At 41.0% G+C, this 18,224-nt stretch overlaps 1 protein-coding gene across 1 annotated transcript in view; it reads right to left on the bottom strand.

The window, feature by feature from the left end:
* The window catches only part of LOC143281324 (bromodomain adjacent to zinc finger domain protein 1A-like), a 39,450-nt gene that overhangs the window by 15,722 nt on the left and 5,504 nt on the right, over positions 1–18,224 (bottom strand). Inside the window, 11 exon segments of the mRNA XM_076586513.1 lie at positions 332–1,469; positions 3,408–3,485; positions 4,859–5,024; positions 5,556–5,780; positions 8,972–9,067; positions 12,260–12,421; positions 13,601–13,739; positions 14,240–14,335; positions 15,718–15,878; positions 16,785–17,010; positions 17,593–17,680. Of these exon segments, the coding sequence (XP_076442628.1) occupies positions 332–1,469; positions 3,408–3,485; positions 4,859–5,024; positions 5,556–5,780; positions 8,972–9,067; positions 12,260–12,421; positions 13,601–13,739; positions 14,240–14,335; positions 15,718–15,878; positions 16,785–17,010; positions 17,593–17,680 (2,575 nt within the window).

Consider the following 18,224-nt stretch of genomic DNA (forward strand, 5'->3'; position numbering starts at 1 on the left):
TGTCAAAAAATCCACTTCGATAGGAAAAACAAATAAAACTGCACTCAGGAAAAAATACAAAAAGATGGGAGGCGCTGTAGTGTAATAACGCGCTGTCCCTGGGGAGAGCAGCCTGAATTTCACACAGAGAAATCTGTTGTGATGAAAACAAATACAAATAGATTGAAATATATTCCTTGTTTCCTTATAACTGACACGTGGTTATGGGCCTTCTAACTATACTGCAGAATATTTGTAACAGAGGGGCAACCAATAATGCGGACAGTCCTTCCATCTCACAAAACTTATCCACAAGGTGTGACAACCGGTAATGCACACAGTCCTGTCTCACCTTGATCACACCCAGACTGCCCACAAAGATGCGCTCTTCCAGCTCCAGAAGAGCGTCCCGAAGAGTCAGCTCGATGGCTTCGCTGGCCGAGTCGCTCTGCGTGGAGCCCTCCACTCTGCTAGGGGCGCTGGCACGGGTCTGTATCTGTGGCCTTGGAGCCTCCGCTGCCTTGTCCTTGGGTGTGGGGCACAGGGTGTCCAGGGGGCATGAGTCGATGGTCTGGCCGAGGAGGGGGCTGAAGTCCTGTAGCACAGCGTGCAAGGCACTTTCCCTGAAGCCCCTCATGTTGAGGGTAGCCATCAGGTTCTGCAGACACTCCCGGGAGTGCAACACATACCACTTGGGCTGCTGCTGCTGCAGCAAGTGTTCCAACGGAGAGCTGTCCAGTCTGGGCAGCTCCAGGTCCGGGCTGTGTCTCTCCACCTCTGCGCACTCTAGTTTGGTTGCTTCTATACTGGCGATTTCATCATCTAATTCTGACACTTTTTTGTTTCTACTAACAGAAGATGACTGGTCTTGTTCAGAGGACAACTGGTCTGTGTCTGTGTCTTTTTCAGAGGACAGGATTTCTTTCACGGTGTCTTTGCATACACTGGTGTCTTTCTCCTGTGTTTCAGACACCGCTTTGTCATCAGACCCTGCACCACAAGGAACAAGCGTTTCCTTCTGTCTGGATTCTGCATCCTCGCCTTCATCACTGACAGGGTCCCCACCCTTGGCCCCGTTGACCTGCACATCCGGCCCAGGAGTTCTGTTCAGCTCGTTTTCCTTGTCGCTGCTGGTGTTGTGGTCTTCTTGCCGGGTCAGCTCCGGCATCTCCTGGTCGTCCCCGCACACCGCCGGGCCGGCAGCGGCACACAGAAACAGCTCATTGTCCTCCACCATCACAGCGGGCAGGGAGGAGAAGAGCCAGTAGCGGCGGTAGTGCCGGTCACGCCCCATGGGGTACAGTGCGTTGGTCCGCTGCAGCTCCACTATAACCTGCAGGGCCTCCAGCTCCCGCCTGGCGTAGTCCGCCCTCTTCTTGGCCTCCTCTTGCTTCTCCTTCTCCTCACGCTGCTGCCGCTGCTCGGGGCTCTCCAAGGGGTCTTCCAGGGGAGGCAGCTCTGGAGGCTCTAGTCCTTGCTCTTTGGCTTGCCTGGCAATGATAAAACGTTGGTGAATGAATAACAACAAAAATCCTGGTATTGATGTAAATGTAAAATGATGGTGATCATACTTTGGTGTCTTCAATGTTATAATGTGACGTGTATAAGAATAAATATCATATTTACAAGAAAAAAGGTAAATAATTACAGAAGAACTGTGTGTGTATGTGAATGTGCACATGCATGGAAGAAATGTATGCTGTTTGTATGTGACTGCATGTGCATGCAAGAAATCATATGTCCTGTATTGCATTTATTACACTCTCTCACAAATTTCTCTGTATGAAATTCAGGCTGCTCTCCATAGGGAGGAACTTTGATACTGTGTAGCACCACCCATTTTCTTCTTTTTTTTCTGCTTGCTAATGCATTTGTTTTCCTATCTTAGTGGATTTTTCTACAGAATTTTGGCACGGACAACCCTTATGTTGCTGTGGGTTATTTTACATGCGTTAAGTGCATGCTACACACAAGACCTCGGTTTATCATCTCATCAGAGTGTGGGATTCGATCCTGTGCACTCAGTCTCTCACTTCCTACACTTCCTATGTAGACCACAAAGCTATCACTCCATGAATTTGTGGTGCGTGTGTGATTCTCCACATGCACGTAAGAAAAGTATGGGGTATGTGACTGTGTGTGCACACGCATGTTAGATACCTATGGTGCTTGTATGTGACTATGCATATGCACAAACGAAATGTATGGTGTTTGTATGCGACTGTGCATATACACATTAGAAATGTATGGTATGTGTGTATGTGACTGTGCAAGAGGGCAAATTCTACAATGATGCAGAGTATTCAACCATTCTGAAGTGTTTGAATTATTAACACTTCTGACTTCAAAACATGCTGAACAGGGAAATAAGGCTGGCTTTGCTTCCGCTCTTCAGTCTCCTTCGCTACCCTCATGACAGAGAATACACATTTTGCAGCAATAATAGGGAAACAAGCCAAATTCACTCACCAGCCTCTACGGAATAGTTATTTAATATGACTAACACAACATGTACACCTAACACCAACTTCCATGGTGCATTACAACAGTTACAAGTGGCAAGGAACTAAAAGAAAGTTACAGCATCTATCTGTTGTTCCATAAAATAAAAAAAAGATTAAAAAAAAAAAAAAAAATGAAAGCTACTTCCACTGGTACAATACAAATGTTGAAAAAAAACTATGGTTCCGTGTGTAGCTTTCAAGGGATTCTACAATACACACAGAGAAGAAAAAACTGACACTGCACTATGACACCACAGTGTCACCAGGAAGGGAAATGACACCACAGTGTCACCAGGAAGTGAAATGACACCACAGTGTCACCAGGAAGGGAAATGACACCACAGTGTCACCAGGAAGGGAAATGACACCACAGTATCACCAGGAAGGGAAATGACACCACAGTGTCACCAGGAAGGGAAATGACACCACAGTGTCACCAGGAAGGGAAGTGACATCACAGTGTCACCAGGAAGGGAAATGACACCACAGTGTCACCAGGAAGGGAAATGACATCACTGTCACCAGGAAGGGAAATGACATCACAGTGTCACCAGGAAGGGAAATGACATCACAGTATCACCAGGAAGGGAAATGACACCACAGTGTCACCAGGAGTGTCACCAGGAAGGGAAATGACATCACAGTGTCACCAGGAAGGGAAATGACATCACAGTGTCACCAGGAAGGGAAATGACATCACAGTATCACCAGGAAGGGAAATGACATCACAGTATCACCAGGAAGGGATGCTCAAACTTCATGTGGACAATTTATTGTCATAAAAAAGAAATACTAAAATATCATTATTTCATCCGAACGGGGAGGTGGGGGGTGGGGGGGGGGGAATTTCTCCCTTTCTCCTTGCATATTACAAGTATCCTTCCAATGCAAACAATGCAGATATCAAACAAGAAGGGAGCTCACTTGATTTGTTCTGCTCTGGCCAGCTCTTTCAACCGATACTCTCTTTCCTTCATCTTCTCTTCCACCTGTCGCTTGTATCTGAAATGGTACACAACAGCATACAATGCGTGACACCTTAACTGCTTGTGTTTCACACGCAACCAGTTCACATCTCCAGACAATGTGATCCACTTTCTCACCTCAATACAACAACCTGAACACAAAACACACACTGTGAACTAGCTTGTAAACACCCAGTATCTGGTAAAATCCCACCCACCCACACCCACACGTTAAAAACTATGCAAAGAGTAAAATACACTGTAAACACCAACCCCACTCTAAAAACAAAACAAACAAATAAAATCATCATCACACCAGTGGACTGCACCCCATCTCCCCTGTCAGTTAATAGCACATCCCTCGGTAGCCCAGCTGAACTGCGCCCAACAGAATTAAACTGGAGATTAAGAGTAGAATGCCTACATAAAATGTTGATATGTGATTGGAAAGCCAACTGAGAGTATGAAGTTACTCCATGACGCAGTGTCCTCTTAAAGCAGCTAGCATTTTGTTCCCACTGCCAGTCATACATTGTGAAGCTAAGTAAATGGAATGGATTCCCACACAGGGTAAAAAATCCAGCAAACACCCAATCCCAACTTAACTCACTCGGGACGACAAGTTTTCTCCCTTGCTTTTCCCCACAGACGGCCCATTTGTAAGGGTTAGGAAAAAAAATTACAAAACATACAAAATACTGTGTAAGAAAATGAAACTTTCAAAACTGGTTTATTATGTGTTGAGCTATTACATGTAAAAAAATCAAATTTCTCATCTTACTTTTACAGTTTTGCCATATGTAGAAAATACTGCCAATTTTTCACCCCGAATCACCATACCCATGCTCGCTTTCTGCATTAAATTCGCTTTCTTCTTCGTCATCATCCACCTCTTCAATGTCCGACCCTTCAATTTGTAGATTTCAAGTACTTCGGCAACCCTAAAACATTGCCGTCACTGCCTTGTTCGCTTCACAACATTCCGAGAAGAGGCCGCTTTGCTAACAGGCTGGCACGCGAGCAGACGACCGGTCAGTGACTTTGTCAGCGTGTGTGCGAGACAGGCCACACATCCCGTATTAACCAATCATACTGTTCGATTGTGGAGTGACCCAGAATAGCGCACTCTGCTTGGCTAATCACAAAATCACGTGTACAGCGCATGATGGAATTTTACTTTCGGAGAATGCTATTCCATTCCTTCATCCGAATACGTTTTGTGTAGGAATGCGTGAGCATTCCTTCATCCGGAAAAAGTTAAGGGTGAATTTTTTTTTTTTTTAAGTGGGGTATGGGCGCTTACAAGGTAGTTTACAGTAATATCACAAAAATACCCCAAACAAAACAGCAGCAAGAAGCACTTTCATACCAAACCCCAAAATGACAAGAAACGTTTCAAGAAAAACTCACTGGATGGCCTGATCCTCTTTAATGCGCCGCACCTCCGCCCACTGAAGCAGTTTGAGGTCGTACTTCTTGACACGCAGTTTATCATAGGTCTCTTCAACAATGTCCCGCACTGCTGCGTAAGTCATCACCTGCTGCACCAGCGTTGTCACCAGGCGTAGCTTGTCATCTGTAAACGGGTACAGAAAGCGTCTGGTTCTTTTAAAGTCAAATCTTGTCTGAAAGAACAGAGAATGCACTCTTCTATGTTGTCCAGCAACTGGCTAAGGCATAATTATGACTACATGAAAGTGCTATCGCATAATTATGATAATATGAAAGCGCTAAAAAGCCAACATCTATAAATGACAGAAAAACATGAAATTTCATTTCAAATTTCAATCTTGAAAAAACCCAGAATATAGCAGAATCTAGCAGACATCTATAAAATGACTGAAAGATGTAAAATTTCACTTTGTATTTCAATCTCAAAACTCAAATGTAATTCACCTTGTTGTGTATTAACAGTACACCAATAATAAATGGGAAAAAAAGGTCACTGACAAAAATATTGTCAGTTTTTGGTTACTGTAATCATACCAACAGAATTTTGAATATAGTAACATTAATATCATACAAACTAGTACTAGTGGCCTATCCATCAGTTGCTACCATTTGTAGGGGTATAATTACATTTTTAGTAACAGTACTGTCTTCTGACCTGGGCTGAAGTCAAAGACGTTTCCAGACTGCAGTTTCTTCAGGAGAAGCGGATCCTGCTTTCGAAGCTCCAGACCTGGGTCATCCAGCGAAGAGTAACCGCCACGTTGCTGGTAACGGAAGCGAGCGTTTTTGCTGTTGGCACGAGCTCCAGATGAAAGGAGATGCAACCGTAGCACTTCAGTCAGAGTGAACTGGTCCAACAGAGTGTCTTTCAGTGGCATTCCTGCACCATTAAACAGGAGTCTTTCAGTGGCATTCCTGCACCATTAAACATGAGTGTCTTTCAGTGACATTCCTGCACCATTAAACAGGAGTCTTTCAGTGGCATTCCTGCATCAGTAAACTAGTCTTTCAGTGGTATTCCTGCATTGGTAAACACTAGTGTCTTTCAGTGGTATTCCTGCATCAGTAAACATAAGTCTTTCAGTAGCATTCCTGCATCAGTAAACATAAGTCTTTCAGTAGTATTCCTGCATCAGTAAACATGAGTCTTTCAGTGGTATTCCTGCATCAGTAAACATGAGTCTTTCAGTGGTATTCCTGCATTGGTAAACACTAGTGTCTTTCAGTGATATTCCTGCATTGGTAAACACTAGTGTCTTTCAGTGGTATTCCTGCATCAGTAAACATGAGTCTTTCAGTGGTATTCCTGCATTGGTAAACACTAGTGTCTTTCAGTGGTATTCCTGCATTGGTAAACACTAGTGTCTTTCAGTGGTATTCCTGCATTGGTAAACACTAGTGTCTTTCAGTAGCATTCCTGCATCAGTAAACAAGTCTTTCAGTGGTATTCCTGCATTGGTAAACACTAGTGTCTTTCAGTGACATTCCTGAATAAGTAAACACAAGTCTCAGTGGCATTCCTCACCATTAAACATGAGTGTCTTTCAGTGACATTGCTGCACCATTAAACATGAGTGTCTTTCAGTGGCATTCCTGCACCATTAAACATGAGTGTCTTTCAGTGGCATTCCTGCATCAGTAAACAAGAGTGTCTTTCAGTAACATTCCTGCACCATTAAACATGAGTGTCTTTCAGTGGCATTCCTGCACCATTAAACATGAGTGTCTTTCAGTGACATTCCTGCACCATTAAACATGAGTGTCTTTCAGTGGCATTCCTGCACCATTAAACATGAGTGTCTTTCAGTGGCATTCTTGCACCATTAAACATGAGTGTCTTTCAGTGACATTCCTGCACCATTAAACATGAGTGTCTTTCAGTGGCATTCCTGCATCAGTAAACAAGAGTGTCTTTCAGTGACATTCCTGCACCATTAAACATGAGTGTCTTTCAGTGGCATTCCTGCACCATTAAACATGAGTGTCTTTCAGTGACATTCCTGCACCATTAAACATGAGTGTCTTTCAGTGACATTCCTGCACCATTAAACAAGAGTGTCTTTCAGTGACATTCCTGCACCATTAAACATTAGTGTCTTTCAGTGGCATTCCTGCACCACTGAACATGAGTGTCTTTCAGTGACATTCCTGCACCATTAAACATGAGTGTCTTTCAGTGGCATTCTTGCATCAGTAAACAAGAGTGTCTTTTAGAGGCATTCCTGCACCATTAAACAGGAGTGTCTTTCAGTGGCATTCTGCATCAATAAACAAGTGTCTTTCAGTGACATTCCTGCACCATTAAACATGAGTGTCTTTCAGTGGCATTCCTGCACCATTAAACATGAGTGTCTTTCAGTGGCATTCCTGCATCAGTAAACAAGTCTTTCAGTGGTATTCCTGCATTGGTAAACACTAGTGTCTTTCAGTGACATTCCTGAATAAGTAAACACAAGTCTCAGTGGCATTCCTCACCATTAAACATGAGTGTCTTTCAGTGACATTGCTGCACCATTAAACATGAGTGTCTTTCAGTGGCATTCCTGCACCATTAAACATGAGTGTCTTTCAGTGGCATTCCTGCATCAGTAAACAAGAGTGTCTTTCAGTAACATTCCTGCACCATTAAACATGAGTGTCTTTCAGTGGCATTCCTGCACCATTAAACATGAGTGTCTTTCAGTGACATTCCTGCACCATTAAACATGAGTGTCTTTCAGTGGTATTCCTGCACCATTAAACATGAGTGTCTTTCAGTGGCATTCTTGCACCATTAAACATGAGTGTCTTTCAGTGACATTCCTGCACCATTAAACATGAGTGTCTTTCAGTGGCATTCCTGCATCAGTAAACAAGAGTGTCTTTCAGTGACATTCCTGCACCATTAAACATGAGTGTCTTTCAGTGGCATTCCTGCACCATTAAACAGGAGTGTCTTTCAGTGACATTCCTGCACCATTAAACATGAGTGTCTTTCAGTGGCATTCCTGCACCATTAAACAAGAGTGTCTTTCAGTGACATTCCTGCACCATTAAACATTAGTGTCTTTCAGTGGCATTCCTGCACCACTGAACATGAGTGTCTTTCAGTGACATTCCTGCACCATTAAACATGAGTGTCTTTCAGTGGCATTCTTGCATCAGTAAACAAGAGTGTCTTTCAGTGGCATTCCTGCACCATTAAACATGAGTGTCTTTCAGTGGCATTCCTGCATCAGTAAACATGAGTGTCTTTCAGTGGCATTCCTGCATCAGTAAACATGAGTGTCTTTCAGTGGCATTCCTGCACCATTAAACATGAGTGTCTTTCAGTGGCATTCCTGCATCAGTAAACGTGTCTTTCAGTGACATTCCTGCACCAGTAGACATGTGTCTTTCAGTGACATTCCTGCACCAGTAGACATGTTGATTAGGAGGAGAACTGATGGAATATCATTCCACCTAACACAAAGCCTTTTTTTTCATGAATGATATTCTAGCAAGCTGTAGTGTACTGGTCTACAAGATGTTACTCAAAAAGTGGCAACTTCATATTATCTACATATCACAATCAAGCAGTTGTCATTGTGAAACATTTCTACATCTTTGCAAAAAGACCTGTTCACAGTAAAGGGCTATACTTATTGTATGGACTTATCCATTTAACAAGAACACTGCACTACAATCCCCCAAACCCACCTTCTTTTTTTTTTTTTTTTGCCAAAAAGCTGCAAATTGTAGTTCATGCTTACAGCTGACATAACTTCTCAATCAAGTAACAAGGGCCATTACAGTGACACAGCAGACCCAACAACTGTGGCAGGGTGTCAGTCAAAAAAGACGGAAAACATGCATGAGAAGAAGACTGTTGGTGAAGGTTCTCTGATTACAGTCTGTTGCATTACCATACTTAGGCACCCGTGTCCCAGCAACACTGATGCAGCAGCAAATACGGTTCTCAGTATCACAGCCGAACTAACCCTAATCCTTCCTGTACCATTTGTGCTGAGGACGATGGTGTGAAACCATCAAAATATAAAAGCAAATTCCACTTCTGAGTTGTGAAATTTCTTCTAGAAGAAGACTGCTTACCAAAAGTCAGCTGAGAAACCTGGGCAAACAAAGAGGCTGAGCGAATCAGTTCGTTGTTGGATACATGATCGTCTTCTTCATTCTGTTCTTCATCTCCTGCACACACACACACACACACACACACACACACACACACACACACACACACACACACACATCCACATAACATCCCTTTTGGTCATGATCTAGCTTTGCCAAAACTATAACACAATGACAACCAGTAACTGCACACACTGAATTATATTGTCAATAATAAAACAGATCCATTTTCATACTGTACTATAATACAAACAAAAGCAAGCACTAGGCACTTGACAAATCCAATACTTAAAACAAGAGAGGCAAGGCCTTCAAGACTCACTTGTGATACACTTTTTTTTTTAAATCCAAGCTTTTTATATATTGAGTATAATTTCAAAATGTAATGTTTAAGATGAGAAAGATCAGTTTAAAGCAAATTAAATCCCTTAGCATTAATTACAGAGTAATTTCCCTTTTTTACTATCTGCACCAAAAACGTTTGCAAAATAAATAAAACTTACATGCTGAGCAAAAGAAGTTCCTGTTTGAACAGAAAATGATAATAATAACTGCTCTTGTTGTTGGGTCAGAATATCAGATCAAAGTGCCAAGTTTAGAGAATACAAAAAATATAAATATAACAGTAAATGCAGTTTGCATATAATTAGGCTTCATTTTTTTTTTTTGTGCCCATCCCAGAGGTGCAATATTGTTTTAAACAAGATGACTGGAAAGAACTGAATTTTTCCTATTTTTATGCCTAATTTGGTGTCAACTGACAAAGTATTTGCAGAGAAAATGTCAATGTTAAAGTTTACCACAGACACACAAACACACACACACACACACACACACACAGACAACCAAACACCGGGTTAAAACATAGACTCACTTTGTTTACACAAGTGAGTCAACAATCAAGTGAGTTTAAAGTAGAAAATATAAAAAAGTCACAATAAAAGCACAATCATTAATGATATAAAAACACAATTTACAAACTCCACAAAACAATACATTCTCAATACAACATATCTTTCAAACAAGCACAAAGTCCTTAGTAAACAGCTACGTTAATCAAGAGCAATCACAGTACTTAAAATTTATATATATATAATAATATATATAAAAGAAGCACAATTTTATTTGCACAAATGGAATTATTAAAATGATGATAGATGTACAGTATATTATAAACAAGGGATAAAATCAGCAGCTGTTACATGTTTTGAACCACATATCACCACCAAACCATTCTTCCAAATCACCCACAAAACACACACTGCCAAAAAAAGTGAAACAAGCACACTACTTATAACAGATATAACTGAAGATATGACAGATGAATGAGCAACTGAAAGCGCACAGAGCTTCAAGAATATGCCCTGTAGCAAGATGTTTCAATAAATAAAAATAAATAAATACAAGAGAGGCAAGGCCTTCAAGACTCACTTGTGATACACTTAAAAATTTTTAAAAAATCTAATCGTTAAAATGTGTTCTGTATTTGTTACTATAAAGCTTCGGGTTAAAAAAAAAAGTCCTAACCAGATTCGAACCCCACGTGTTCGGGTCAGAAGAAACTGTCTTACCCATTTCACTATCGTGGCTCCTTAACTGACGTTCAAAAATTTAATATTTGAACATACCTTTTTAAAGGTCGATAAATCAATTGCGGTATTCGCAGTGAGAACGCTGTTTAAATCATATTATTCTGGTGTATCTTGGGCATTCAAAAAATCTTTAAGGGTAATAAAAAAAAAAATTCTTTTTAATCACACTGCAACATTTAGCCATTTTCTCTAGATCTAGATAGATGTACAAGTTTAGTTACACCCGCCGGGAATGTAGTACGACACGGTCGATTTAATTTCTCTTTTATGTTCATTCTAGTTTTTTAGTTTTAAAGTTGATATGAAAATTTAATATTTTGTTAAACTAATAACATGTAGAGCCAAGTACAAGTACTTCTAAATGTTACATGAAGTGAAAAGGACTTCGTTTTGAGAAAAGTCTAGAAATTTTTTCATTTCAATTCAAGGGTATTAACTCGCATGGTTTACAATTTTTAACTGTGAATTCCGACTGATTCTGTGGATATTTTTATGGCAGTTTGGGGCATAATCCAGTAAGTGATGAGGCGTTCACAAATCTTTAAATATTTAACGGTCTCCTTCTCCAACTTTCCACCATCGTGTATTGTCCATTGAATATAGGATTGAACGGGCAGGTCAACAACTTGAAACAAAATGGCGTCGTTCACCTTCGCGAAGAATATGAGCACCTGCTTTGAATGTGTATAAATATATGTACGCAACTGATTTTTGCCCATGACCTTCAGGGCTCAGCCAACAGATCTATAAAGTCCACTCGTATTGAGTTTAGTATTTTCCGAAAAAGACCACTTAGGTGAATAAACATAGTGAAAGCCCTGTACAATGAGAGTAAAACACACAAGCTTTTTTATGTATTGAGTATAAGCCCTGTACACTGAGAGTAAAACACACAAGCTTTTTATGTATTGAGTATAATTTCAAAATGTAATGTTTAAGATGAGAAAGATCAGTTTAAAGCAAATTAAGTCCCCTACAGATTAATTTCCCTTTTTTACTATCTGCACCAAAAACGTTTCCAAAATAAATAAAACTTCCATGCTTAGCAAAAGAAGTTCCTGTTTGAACAAAAAAATGATAATAAATTACTGCTCTTGTTGCTGTGTCAGAATATTAGATCAAAGTGCCAAGTTTAGAGAATACAAAAAATATAAATATAACAGTAAATGCAGTTTGCATATAATTTGGCTTCTTTTTTTTATATTTTTTTTGTGCCCATCCCAGAGGTGCAATATTGTTTTAAACAAGGTAACTGGAAAGAACTGAATTTTTCCTATTTTTATGCCTAATTTGGTGTCAACTGACAAAGTATTTGCAGAGAAAATGTCAATGTTAAAGTTTACCACAGACATGCAAGACACACACACACACACACACACAGAGACAACCGAACACCGGGTTAAAACATAGACTCACCTTGTTTACACAAGTGAGTCAAAATTTGTACAGACATTGGGAGTATGTGCATGTGGTGACTTGGTAAAAAGCAAAAATGGTGAGCTGACTGCAATAAAATGCCTTTGTTGGGAAAATGTAACCACCCCCATACCCCCCTTTTTTCTTTCCCCCCCAGAGCCAAACCATCTCCTGATGGATGACAATGAACAAAAAAGCATGCGATGTTATGTGCAGTGACAAGCCTAACTCCAGCACAGACCTGAGGGCTTCTTCTCCAACTCCTCCGTCTGTTCTTTCTCCAGGGCCTGGTACTCCTCAGCCTCTTCCTCCTGCAGGTTGAAAAGGGCACACAGCAACATCTGCAGCAGGTCACACAGCGGGCCCTGGGGGTCTGTCTCCATCAGACCCATCTCCATCTCCCCTGCAACACGGTACAACAGGGTCATTCAATCAACCAAAGGGATCTTGCCAATGATACCATCTTGTACTGTAATATATTATTCTTTGTCACAACAGTTTCTCTGTGCGATATTCTGGCTGCTTTCCTCTGCACGGAGCAGCAACAGTTTCTAACCTCAGTTCACTTCATCAGCCTCTCTAGTTTACCATGGAGCAGGTAACAGTTTCTAACCTCAGTTCACCTCCTCGACCTCTCTAGTTTACCATGGAGCAGGTAACAGTTTCTAACCTCAGTTCACTTCCTCAACCTCTCTAGTTTACCATGGAGCAGGTAACCATGGAGCAGGTAACAGTTTCTAACCTCAGTTCACTTCATCAACCTCTCTAGTTTACCATGGAGCAGGTAACAGTTTCTAACCTCAGTTCACCTCCTCGACCTCTCTAGTTTACCATGGAGCAGGTAACAGTTTCTAACCTCAGTTCACTTCCTCAACCTCTCTAGTTTACCATGGAGCAGGTAACAGTTTCTAACCTCAGTTCACTTCATCAACCTCTCTAGTTTACCATGGAGCAGGTAACAGTTTCTTAACCTCAATTCACTTCCTCGACCTCTCTAGTCTACCATGGAGCAGGTAACAGTTTCTAACCTCACTTCACTTCAACAACCTCTGTAGTTTACCATGGAGCAGGTAACAGTTTCTAACCTCAGTTCACCTCCTCGACCTCTCTAGTTTACCATGGAGCAGGTAACAGTTTCTAACCTCAGTTCACTTCCTCAACCTCTCTAGTTTACCATGGAGCAGGTAACAGTTTCTAACCTCAGTTCACTTCATCAACCTCTCTAGTTTACCATGGAGCAGGTAACAGTTTCTTAACCTCAGTTCACTTCCTCGGCCTCTGTAGATTACCATGGAGCTGGTAACAGTTTCTAACCCCAGTTCACTTCATCAACCTCTGTAGTTTACCATGGAGCAGGTAACAGTTTCTAACCTCAGTTCACTTCCTCAGCCTCTCTAGTTTACCCTGCACCACCTAACAGCATGAAATAGACTGCTAAAATGCATTCCATCATTACACAATCCATGCTGTAAAACTATTTCTATATTATCATTATCAACTTCTGGTACTGTTTTTGGATCTTCTGCACCGAGGCGGTCTCTTCAAACAAAGTCAGACATAATCAAAGTGAGAGACTACTCACTCCATGTGAATCCCTTGGGGAAGAACTGCTTGAAGTCAAAGACGCTCTTGAAGGCATTCAGGTATTCTAAAACCATCACAGCATCTCCAAACAGGTGGGTGGGCACACGGGTCTGTACCTCCTTCAGTTCTGGGAAAGGCTGAAACAGTTCAAATCAAACACACACGCTATAAAAGAAATAAATGAGCCATAGAGAAAGATAACTATCAAACAATAAACAATTAATGTTATTTTCTGCATACAGATTTTCCTCCCAAACATTTCTCTCATTTGATATTTTGTCAAGCACATTCAATATCACAACACTTTGTGTCATGTTTTAAAGAAACTTTCATCGAAGTTCACAGACAAAGAGATTGTTAGAGATTATATACAATTCTTCTCTCTGAGAGCTAAAAAGCAACTGGGTAAAGTAGTGCAAGAGGCAATGCTTTGGGCATTGTTAGCACTGCAAGGAAGGATGTATTTGTGAGAATGAGAAAAAGTAAGAAACAAAGAGAGACAGTATGTGAGAGTTTATGAGAGCGTATGTGTGTTTGCATGTTGTTTCTATGTACACACGTGTGTTACCATGTGCATGGGTGTGCATACCCCTATTAGTGCACACACAAAAATCAGCCCAAACACAAACCAAAATACCTTCAGGTCATCACATTCCAAATCATCTCGAGGACGACTCCATTCCTTCAACTTTTCCATCTGCTTTTTCTTCTCCTCACGTTTCTTCTCACGTTCCTGCAATAAGCAAAGCAGACAACATAAATCTGCCTCTATTTTCAAGAAAACAAAACAGCAAATCATTCAACATGTTCCAAATTTGTTTGTGATACCAACAGCCACCCCAAACCAGTCTCCAATTTACCAAATAATTCTACTTGGAAAAGATCAGATGTTGTCTGAAAACAAGCTGACCCTTAAGAAAAGGCTGACAGCTAACTGGCTGTACTCCCCACTTGCTTTTTATCATATTGTATTGTCTTGTATGGCATAACTTGTTGTCACAACAAATTCCTTGCTGTGGAATTTGAAGTTTTCTCCCTGGGGAGATCATGTCACCACAGTGCAGTGCCACACTTCTTTTTTTTTTCGCAATTGTATTTGCTTTATTTCCAAAAGGAAATTTTCTATCTAAAATTGTGTTTAAATAACATACTTACCGTGACCCAACTAGTGCAGACTCCGGCAGGGGTCTGACATTCCTGTCCTGTGCAAACTACTATCCGCCTATGCGGAGAAAATGAAAGTACTACGGCTGATAACCTCCCGAAAGTAGGTAACCTCCCCTTTGTCCCACTGGCTAGCGCCGTCTTTTTCCGGCAGCCATCATGACTCCTCTTCCTGTGCTCTTTATACGGCTAAGTTTTTTCGTATATTCTGTCTGTCTGTCGATTCTCTGGCGTTCTTGTTTTTTGTCAAATTATGTCTTCAACCAGGTCACATAATTATGTAGCTCGATTGGACGATCGCGCTAAAATTAAGGCGCAATCACACTCGATTCGCTGACACTCTGGGCCCTCTACTCCTGGCCCTCTCAACAACGCCAACCCACCACCTCCTCCACTTCCTCCGGTCGACTCCAGACCTCCATCACCTCCTCTGATGACTTCTAGAGGTTTGTTGCCCCACACTCAGGTCAGTGTTGCCTTTAATGTCATTTTTATCGATCCACAAACACACTCAACGTGATCCACGTTTTCTCGGCCCTGCCAGTCGGCAGTGCACGAGTCGACCTCCTCTATCTCTTTACCCATACCCACAGTTGCACCAATGGAATATGCCATAATCCCTTTGGGGAAACAACACCCCCAAAAAAAAAAAAAAAAAAAAAAGGCTTTGGATCTGCACGCTATAACATTCTTCTGCAGTATTTTGCCAGTGCCCACCCTTTTGTTACAGCAGATTCTTCTGCATGTGCCAAGTACATGCTGCATATGGGACCTGGATTTATCATCTCATCTAAATGACTAAATAGCAGTGTGTACAGCATATCCGAGGAATGACTGACCTGTTCCAATTCAGGAGTCAAACAGAGGAAACAAATGAAAGCACTAAAACCTACCATGAAAAAAAAACGAAAGAGACCAGACCTCAATCATTCACAAGTCGTTCTTTTATACCTTTTCTCTCTCCTCTTTTCTTCTCTGTTTTTCTTCCTCCAGTTTCTGCTTGATCTCCTGCTGTTTGGCAATCCTTTCCGCCACTTTCTCCAATCTCTCTTGCTCCTTGCGCGCCGCTCGTTCTGCTGGGGTCAGCTGGGATTGTGGACTGGGTACAGATTCTGGAACAATCACAGATTTTAATGTGTATATCTAAATAAACTGTCAAACATTTCGCAAACTGTTCACCTAACGTACAACTGAAAAACACAACATTCTGATTTGACCAAGTGTGCAACTCACAGATCTACAACACTTTAACTGATTCAACCAATAAATGCATATAAATCCTCTCCTCAGCAACCACGCCTCTTCCAATCAGACTCTGTGGATCATTTTAGACGGGTGTGACAGATATATGGTTTTCGCCAGAATTGCTAGTGTGCTAACCCATTTTGTGTACGCTAGCAAACTAAGATCAAAACAATATATATTATGGTCTTGTTGTCAATGTTTGCAATTAGTGGGTTATGGAAACATCCATCCAGCATGAAAGCCACACATCTCCCACCTCCCCTCACCAAAAAAATAAAAATAAAATAAAAATGCTGCCAAAATGGCAATAAAACAATGGTCACACAAATGAAAGCCCACAAGAGAACATGGAGTCCACAAATACTGAAGAGTATCACAATAAAAATCTGCTTGACACAAACAGGGCGAGTGAAATCCTTTAAATCCTGGTCATGGGAGTTTTTTTTGGTTTGCATGTGCACAAGCTCGTTCGTGGATGGTGTACTTCATGAATATGTTTAAGTATGTATAACTGTTTTATTGTTAATGCCACAAGGAAAGTGTTAGTGTCAATCTACATATTATCATCATTATAAACATTTTAATTACACATACTTAACCATGACCCACTACTGCAGACTCCAGCAGGGGTCTGACACTCCTGTCCTGTGCAAACTACTATCCGTCTATGCTGAGAAAACGAAAGTAGCTACAGCCGATAACCTCCTGGAAGTAGGTAACCTCCCCTTTTGCCCCCCTGACTAATTATCATGAATCATGGAAGAGAGTCCCACCTGAAGGACTACTGTTCTTGGAGCTGACTGTTGGGGTGGAATTGGCTGACTTTCCACTGGTGGTCTTGGGGGTGCTGGTGGAGGCTGTCGGTGTAGGCACAGCTTCCAATGGTTTCTTCCCAAGGTTCTTCTTCTTGATTATGGAAGCTTGAAACTTTGGACGAGGACCACCATAGAAGTCTTCATATTTGGCTTCTGTCAGATGCATCTTTTGCATGACACTTGCCTGAAATTGGACATTAATAGTGAATACTCTTCCATTCATGATACTCGCTTGAAATCTGACATGTTGAACTCTTCCATTCATGATACTCGCTTGAAATCTGACATGTTGGACTGAATGCTCTCCTATTCACATATCATTCTGAACATACTGTAACTCTGTACCTCCACGCAACTGGGCATGTGTCTGAGAATGCTAGTGTGTGCATACTGATATTGACATTCATACACATGAATATGCATGAGCACTCAATCAAAATCAGTAAACTGAACACTTGAAATACATTCTCAGTCTCAAACATAAAATCTCACAACACTCAAACATACAACCTCTAAATACCTTTGATTTATAGGCACTACACTCTCATAATAGTATATTGATACATACTTGTAGGTCCTCAATCCTAATATTTATATTAGTCATGACTTCAGCACAATGTTTTTAAGAAAGTTTTGGATAGATTTCTCTTTACTTTTTAGCTCTGTGAAAACTGCTTGCAGTTGTGTACACTTGTCTTATCTAGAAGGAATGTCCAATACAATGCCATGGTATTTAATGTTAACGCTTGTTTAGCTAATCTCTTACCTTCACAGACCACACACCCTTGACCGCCTCGCAGTGCTGCTTCAGAAACAACTTGCTTTTGTCTCGTGTGTACAGACCTTTCTTGCGGCTGAAACGCAAAGTCATTTTCTTCAATGACTTTGCGAACATACAAGAGCTTTGGCATCAGGCAGCTAAAAGAGCCAGACTGAATATGAGTTCATTTTACCTCATCCATAATTTCCATTTTCACAGACCATAGTCACTTGAGTACCAGTTTGACACCTGTCCTTCTTCCTTCTAATGTGAGTCTTTCACTTTATCAGGTTTTTTGGGGTGTTTTTTTTTTTAAATAATTCAGCCAGATTTGGACATTAGAATCCATACAAAATGGATAAAAATCATAAAGAATCAATTCAATTTTAATTTGAAAAAATGGAAAAGGTCACAAACAACAACAAAAAACAACTGACAATGTCTAAGACATTGCTCTACAATGTTATTGAACATTTCACTCCATTTTCAGCTGTTGTACATCCTGACCCAAATCAGTTTATACCACAGCCAGGTTTCCCAAAGATGTCAACTAACACAATTCCGTACTTTTTCCAAACCTTTTTCAAACCAGGTTGAAAATTTTCCACAAATTACAGTATGTGTAATTAAACTAAATA

This window comes from Babylonia areolata, chromosome 4 (genome assembly GCF_041734735.1).
Source record: "Babylonia areolata isolate BAREFJ2019XMU chromosome 4, ASM4173473v1, whole genome shotgun sequence".
NCBI lineage: Eukaryota > Metazoa > Mollusca > Gastropoda > Neogastropoda > Buccinidae > Babylonia > Babylonia areolata.